The sequence below is a fragment of the Lolium perenne genome, chromosome 5, assembly GCF_019359855.2.
Source record: "Lolium perenne isolate Kyuss_39 chromosome 5, Kyuss_2.0, whole genome shotgun sequence".
NCBI classification, from domain to species: domain Eukaryota; kingdom Viridiplantae; phylum Streptophyta; class Magnoliopsida; order Poales; family Poaceae; genus Lolium; species Lolium perenne.
Window position 1 is genome coordinate 147,666,431 of NC_067248.2, and position 8,136 is coordinate 147,674,566.

General features: G+C 44.9%; 1 protein-coding gene across 1 annotated transcript; it reads right to left on the reverse strand.

Annotated features, from left to right (window-relative positions):
* Window positions 1-165: 165 nt before the first annotated feature.
* Window positions 166-3,502, reverse strand: LOC127300193 (E3 ubiquitin-protein ligase RSL1). Its single transcript, XM_051330279.1, has 3 exons — window positions 2,663-3,502; window positions 867-1,648; window positions 166-723 (listed from the first exon to the last, which is right to left on the reverse strand). The coding sequence occupies exons 1-3, from the start codon at window positions 3,404-3,406 to the stop codon at window positions 315-317; spliced, it is 1,935 nt and encodes a 644-aa protein (XP_051186239.1). The 5' UTR covers window positions 3,407-3,502; the 3' UTR covers window positions 166-314.
* Window positions 3,503-8,136: the final 4,634 nt, after the last annotated feature.

Sequence of the window (8,136 nt, forward strand, 5' to 3'; positions counted from 1 at the left end):
TTGCTTCCAAGGACATAAACTGTCAGAGGGGCGGGGACGCGTGGATTATTTCTCCATTTTCTAATAGAAAAGGCAGCGCTACTGCCAGGTTCCTAAAAAAAGAAAACTGGAGCAAAGTCTACCATGAGAAGCAGATGTGGTGTAAGCTTACCCTAGAGCACATCATAATGCAAATATCAATCACTGCTAATATCATATCAAGAACATAGAATATAAACTAAAAACACATTCATCCATCGTACTTCGCCTTCCCTAATTTCATATGGCAGTTACATACGAAAACCAAATAGTATGTCGTGCTTACGGACCAAGGACTAGTTGTTGTAGTTGTAGAAAACCCGAGCCCCTCCACCACCACCCTGATGACGACCGGGATTGTTGTTGCCGTAAATTTGGGCTCCTCCACCACCCTGATGATGACCAGGATTGTTGTTGCGATAAATTTGGGCCCCTCCACCACCTTGATGACGAGCGGGATTGTTGTTGCCATAGAAATTTTGGGCTCCTGCACCATGATGATGAACATTAGCCCGGCCGTAGTAATGGCCTTGTCCAGCATAGTACTCATCATCATCATCCTCAGAATCGTAGTCATCGTCGTCGTCCTCCTCCTCATCCATGTCATCACGGATAATATTATGTTCATCCCACAGTGCGCAGGTGCAGGTCGCTTTCTTGTCCTTCCATTCTTTCCCACAAGTGTAGCAGAATTCATAGCCGCACCTGAAAGAATTAAGCAAGAATAAGATGCATCAAAAGGTTAAACAGGAAAAGAATTGGAGGCTTTGAGCATTAGGTAAATCCTTAACATCGGTAAAGATAGATATGAAAATGGCACAGCCAGAAATAGATACTTAGTTACTTACACGCAAGTCATATGGTAGCAGCCCTCTGCGAGTTCAATCATGTGCTTGCATTTGATGCACTGGCGCCACAGCTGCTGCCGTGCAAGGTTCTGTAACTTCGCATCCTCTGGACGAGCTTGGGGGTACCTTATCTTGTAGTCGTAGCAAGTCATCCTATCATGCCACGGGACCTTGCAGTTGATGCAGAATGAGCGATAGCACTTGCCACACTTTCTCAATGTAGCAGCATCAGCAACGGTGTGCCTTGAGGAAGATTCTTGCATTGGCTGTTTCATTTCACTTAAGGACATTAAGAATGAGCACTTGGGGTACGGGCAATAAATCTTTTGGGTAGGATGGATCTGTCCTTCCCTGATGTGCTGCACCATGATATCTAATAGTCTAGGCGATAGGAATATCTTTGAACCCTCCAAGGTCAGCTTTGTAGTGCAACCTTCTTGTGGACAAGCTGGGAGTGTTCCATCGAGTAGCTTAACTTTCACATGCTCCTTCATGCAGCAGAAGCAAAAGCGATGTGCGCAACCTTCAACTGCGTGAATCTTAGAAACATCAGTGTCTTCCAAGCAGATGGCGCAGGTCTCTCTTTTCTCCTTGCTAGCAGTGACAGCAACAGCTTTTGCAATCTGAGAGATTAGCGAATCTCTTGCTAATTGCATCACATAATCAATTGTGCCTCGTTCCACAAGTGAGATTTCACATTGCTTGAATTTCTTCTGTATTGACTCAACTTGATCTATCATGTCTACGAGCTTCTTCTGTTGCGGGCGCCAAATTCCAAGCATCTGCAATCCCAAAGATTAGGAAGTAAGCATAAGAGGGTATCATGCATATTTTGTCAAGCCTGTGTAGGACATCATAATAAGACCACTGATAAAGAATTCAATCACGTGCCCGCTGCAAGCACATCCTATTTTAGTCCTGACCCTGAACTGCAATGTTTTTTAGAACTGAATACTGCCACAGCACACTGACATCTACTAAGCAGTCAAACATATAATCGGATTCGTGTCTAAATATGACATCTGAAAACTCAGTACAGTCCTGTGAGAGCAACTACATTCGTCTGGACGGAACCTTTAACTTAACGAGTTCAAGGACGTTTTTTTTGTATCAAGCATGAACACAAGGGTACTAATATTTTTAAGTTGAAACTGATACCATTATAATTAATAGAGAAACTCCTCTTGTGCTTTTCTCAACGTATAATAAGAAAATGCAGCATATAATGAAACCCAAATCTGTAAAACAAATAATATGGAACATCCAATCCAAACAGCGCTACAAATTTAGGTTTACATTTAGCTAAAGAAAGGGATCTTCTTTCGGTGTAGAGGTCAAACTGTATAGCCTAATAGCCATGCAATAAGAACACTACATATCGGTCTGCTATGATATAATGGAAATGGATTACGACCCCAGTTCTTAAAAATTAGCTAAAGATGGGATTATCCAGTTATGAGATGATAGAATCATTAGATTATGGATTGTGGTTCCTCCAGACTATTCTTCTGAACATTGTATGTAACCTCCGAAACCTCAATCCATTAGTAAAACAATACAGTTAAACAGCCACTGAAAACTGTCCATTATCCTAAACAACGTCAGCAAAATATATACTACAATGAGATCGATTTTTCAATGTGACAAGAACATCCTGCGTTAACCAGCAAACACAAATCTGAGCCCTTCAAGTAACTACTAAGGAATAGTGAAACAGACGACACATGTAAAGATTTAGAGGTGGGTTAGTAGCTGTAGTAAAAGAGATGATAAATGCAAAGATTCAGAGGGCATACATGGTTGTGCAGCGCCCTATAATCGGTGACGATAGTGAGGCTTTGGATCCCCAACCCGACCGCCGCCTGGAGGCCCTCCGTGAGCGCCATGAGCTCGAGCATCATGCGTCCACCGCCGGCGAACCCTTCCACGGGCTTCTGTATCCTGAGCACCACCTCCCCCCGCGAGTCGCAGAGCGCCACGGCGAGCACCGCGAGGCCGGGGTCCCGGTCGCGCGGCTTCACCACCTCCTTGCTGGTCATGCCCTTGAAGAGGACGCGGAAGAGGGGCTTGGCCGCGCCGAGGTCGAGGGGCCGCTCGATGTTGTCGCCGTCGTGGGCCCACCGGTCCTCCGGGACCCGGGCGAGCTCCCGCGCGAAGGCGGCGTCGTGGGCTGCGACGCAGGCGGAGGCCGCGGCCCGGGCGTGGTAGACGCGACAGGCGGAGGCGAGGCGGTGGTCCTCCTCGGCCCGCGCGAGGTCGGCGGCGTGGACCGCCAGGGCGATCGAGGCGTCCGAGGGCTGCGGCGGCGCAGGGGCGGGGCCGGGCTGAGACGAGGAGGAGGATGCGGAGGAGGCCATGGGGGCTTTGCCTTTGGAGGAGGAGGGGTTGCTGGAGCCGGCATCGAGGAGGAGGGATGCTTGGATGGCCTCGGCGAGCTGGAGCTGGTACGCGAAGTCGAGGTCGGAGACGGAGGCGGCGGCGGCGGAGGCGAGGGCGGTCTGCTCGCGGAGGGCGGCGAGGTCGTCGTTGCCGGCCATCATCGGAAGCCGGTCGGCGGCGGTGCGACACGGGCAAGGTGGGGGAGTGGAGTTTGGAAACAGAAAACGAGAGTATTTTACGCCGATATTGTAGACAGCTTCCAACGGAAGACACCTCTGCCATGATTTTGAATTAAACCACAGACCTTACCTTACTATGTTTAAAAATTATACTACAGTACCTCTGTCCATAAATAGATGTCTTAGAGCATCTCCACTCGCGTCCCCCAAAGGGATTTGGGGCGCGCCGGACATAAAATACGTTTCAGCCGCGTCCCCCAAAGCCCATTTTTGTCCGGCGCGCCCCCATTCGGTGTTCGGCGCCCCGAGCCCGTCCCCGTCTCACAGGGGACGCACCGGGCACGTGATGGCGTGTATTTCACACGTTCGTTGGGCAACCCCAAGAGGAAGGTATGATGCGCACAGCAGCAAGTTTTCCCTCAGAAAGAAACCAAGGTTTATCGAACCAGGAGGAGCCAAGAAGCACGTTGAAGGTTGATGGCGGCGAGATGTAGTGCGGCGCAACACCAGGGATTCCGGCGCCAACGTGGAACCTGCACAACACAACCAAAGTACTTTGCCCCAACGAAACAGTGAGGTTGTCAATCTCACCGGCTTGCTGTAACAAAGAGTTAACCGTATTGTGTGGAAGATGATTGTTTGCAGAAACAAGAGAACAAGTATTGCGATAGATTGTATTTCAGTAAAGAGAATTGGACCGGGGTCCACGATTCACTAGAGGTGTCTCTCCCATAAGGCAACAAAGATGTTGGGTGAACAAATTACAGTTGGGCAATTGACAAATAAAGAGAGCATGACAATGCACATACATATCATGATGAGTATAGTGAGATTTAATTGGGCATTACGACAAAGTACATAGACCGCCATCCAACTGCATCTATGCCTAAAAAGTCCACCTTCAGGTTATCATCCGAACCCCCTCCAGTATTAAGTTGCAAGCAACAGACAATTGCATTAAGTATGGTGCGTAATGTAATCAACAACTACATCCTTAGACATAGCATCAATGTTTTATCCCTAGTGGCAACAAAGACAACACAACCTTAGAACTTTCACTTTGTCCTGTGTGTCAATGCGAGCATGAACCCACTATCGAGCATAAGTACTCCCTCTTGGAGTTACAAGCATCTACTTGGCCAGAGCATCTACTAGTAACGGAGAGCATGCAAGATCATAAACAACACATAAGCATAACTTTGATAATCAACATAACAAGTATTCTCTATTCATCGGATCCCAACAAACGCAACATATAGAATTACAGATAGATGATCGTGATCATGTTAGGCAGCTCACAAGATCCGACAATGATAGCACAATGGGGAGAAGACAACCATCTAGCTACTGCTATGGACCCATAGTCCAGGGGTAGACTACTCACACATCACACCGGAGGCGACCATGGCGGCGTAGAGTCCTCCGGGAGATGATTCCCCTCTCCGGCGAGGTGCCGGAGGCGATCTCTGGATCCCCGAGATGGGATCGGAGGTGGCGGCGTCTCCGGAAGGTTTTCCGTATCGTGGTTCTCGATGCGGGGTTTTCGTCACGGAGGCTATTTGTAGGCGGAAGGGCGAGTCGGGGGCAGACGAGGGGGCCACACCATAGGGCGGCGCGGGCCCCACGGGCCGCGCCGCCACGTGGTGTCGCCACCTCGTGGCCCCACTTCGTGTGTTCTTCGGTCTTACGGAAGCTCCGTGGAAAAATAGGCCCCCGGGCTTTGATTTCGTCCAATTCCGAGAATATTTCCTTACTAGGATTTCTGAAACCAAAAACAGCAGAAAACAAAGAATCGGCACTTCGGCATCTTGTTAATAGGTTAGTTCCGAACATGCACGACTCTGACATAAAGTGGGCATAAAACTTGTAGAGAACAGCAATAATGTGGCATGGAACATAAGAAATTATCGATACGTCGAGACGTATCAGCATCCCCAAGCTTAGTTCTGCTCGTCCGAGCAGGTAAAACGATAACACGAGATAATTTACGGAGTGACATGCCATCATAATCTTGATCATACTATTTGTAAAGCATATGTAGTGAATGCAGCGATCAAAACAATGTGTATGACATGAGTAAACAAGTGAATCATATAGCAAAGACTTTTCATGAATAGCACTTCAAGACAAGCATCAATAAGTCTTGCATAAGAGTTAACTCATAAAGCAATAATTCAAAGTAAAGGCATTGAAGCAACACAAAAGAAGATTAAGTTTCAGCGGTTGCTTTCAACTTGTAACATGTATATCTCATGGATATTGTCAACATAGAGTAATATAATAAGTGCAATAAGCAAGTATGTAGGAATCAATGCAGTTCACACAAGTGTTTGCTTCTTGAGGTGGAGAGAAATAGGTGAACTGACTCAACATTGAAAGTAAAAGAATGGTCCTCATAGAGGAAAAGCATCGATTGCTATATTTGTGCTAGAGCTTTGATTTTGAAAACATGAAACAATTTTGTCAACGGTAGTAATAAAGCATATGCATCATGTAAATTATATCTTATAAGTTGCAAGCCTCATGCATAGTGTACTAATAGTGCCCGCACCTTGTCCTAATTAGCTTGGACTACCTGGATTATCACCGCAATACATATGCTTTAACCAAGTATCACAAAGGGGTACCTCTATGCCACTTTGTACAAAGGTCTAAGGAGAAAGCTCGCATTGGATTTCTCGCTTTTGATTATTCTCAACTTAGACATCCATACCGGGACAACATAGACAACAGATAATGGACTCCTCTTTTAATGCTTTAAGCATTCAACAACAATTAATTCTTTTCTCATTAGAGATTTGAGGATGTTTGTCCAAAACTGAAACTTCCACCATGGAACATGGCTTCGGTTAGCGGCCCAATGTTCTTCTCTCACAATATGCATGCTCAAACCATTCAACTCAGAGTAGATCGCCCTTACTTCAGACAAGACGAACATGCATAGCAACTCACATGAAATTCAACAATGAGTTGATGGCGTTCCCCAGTAAACATGGTTATCGCACAACAAGCAACTTAATAAGAGATAAAGTGCATAATTACATATTCAATACCACAATAGTTTTTAAGCTATTTGTCCCATGAGCTATATATTGCAAAGGTGAATGATGGAATTTTAAAGGTAGCACTCAAGCAATTTACTTTGGAATGGCGGAAAATACCATGTAGCATAGGTAGGTATGGTGGACACAAATGGCATAGTGGTTGGCTCAAGTATTTTGGATGCATGAGAAGTATTCCCTCTCGATACAAGGTTTAGGCTAGCAAGGCTTATTTGAAACAAACACAAGGATGAACCGGTGCAGCAAAACTCACATAAAAGACATATTGAAAACATTATAAGACTCTACACCGTCTTCCTTGTTGTTCAAACTCAATACTAGAAATTATCTAGACCTTAGAGAAACCAAATATGCAAACCAAATTTTAGCATGCTCTATGTATTTCTTCATTAATGGGTGCAAAGCATATGATGCAAGAGCTTAAACATGAGCACAACAATTGCCAAGTATCACATTACCCAAGACATTTATAGCAATTACTACATGTATCATTTTCCAATTCCAACCATATAACAATTTAACGAAGGAGAAACTTCGCCATGAATACTATGAGTAGAAACCAAGGACATACTTGTCCATATGCTACAGCGGAGCGTGTATCTCTCCCATAAAGTGAATGCTAGGATCCATTTTATTCAAACAAAACAAAAACAAAAACAAACCGACGCTCCAAGAAAAAGCACATAAGATGTGATGGAATAAAAATATAGTTTCAGGGGAGGAACCTGATAATGTTGTCGATGAAGAAGGGGATGCCTTGGGCATCCCCAAGCTTAGACGCTTGAGTCTTCTTGATATATGCAGGGGTGAACCACCGGGTGCATCCCCAAGCTTAGAGCTTTCACTCTCCTTGATCATGTTGCATCATACTCCTCTCTTGATCCTTGAAAACTTCCTCCACACCAAACTCGAAACAACTCATTAGAGGGTTAGTGCACAATATAAATTGACATATTCAGAGGTGACACAATCATTCTTAACACTTCTGGACATTGCATAATGCTACTGGACATTAATGGATCAAAGAAATTCATCCAACATAGCGAAAGAGGCAATGCGAAATAAAAGGCAGAATCTGTCAAAACAGAACAGTTCGTATTGACGAATTTTAAAATGGCACCAGACTTGCTCAAATGAAAATGCTCAAATTGAATGAAAGTTGCATACATATCTGAGGATCATGCACGTAAATTGGCTTAATTTTCTGAGCTACCTACAGGGAGGTGGACCCAGATTCGTGACAGCAAAGAAATCTGGAACTGTGCAGTAATCCAAATCTAGTACTTACTTTTCCATCAACGGCTTAACTTGGCACAACAAAACACAAAACTAAGATAAGGAGAGGTTGCTACAGTAGTAAACAACTTCCAAGACACAAAATAAAAACAAAGTACTGTAGGTAAAAACATGGGTTGTCTCCCATAAGCGCTTTTCTTTAACGCCTTTCAGCTAGGCGCAGAAAGTGTGTATCAAGTATTATCAAGAGATGAAGTGTCAACATCATAATTTGTTCTCATAATAGAGTCAAAAGGTACCTTCATTCTCTTTCTAGGGAAGTGTTCCATACCTTTCTTGAGAGGAAATTGATATTTTATATTACCTTCCTTCATATCAATGGTAGCACCAACAGTTCGAAGAAAAGGTCTTCCC

Bases quoted from the DNA above. Each gene is read 5' to 3' on its own strand.
- LOC127300193 (XM_051330279.1), bottom strand. From the start codon at position 3,406: ATGATGGCCGGCAACGACGACCTCGCCGCCCTCCGCGAGCAGACCGCC. The intron at 1,649-2,662 runs GTATGCCCTCTG...TTGGGATTGCAG, and splicing joins ATAGGGCGCTGCACAACCAT to ATGCTTGGAATTTGGCGCCC. The intron at 724-866 runs GTAAGTAACTAA...TAATTCTTTCAG, and splicing joins TGCTACCATATGACTTGCGT to GTGCGGCTATGAATTCTGCT.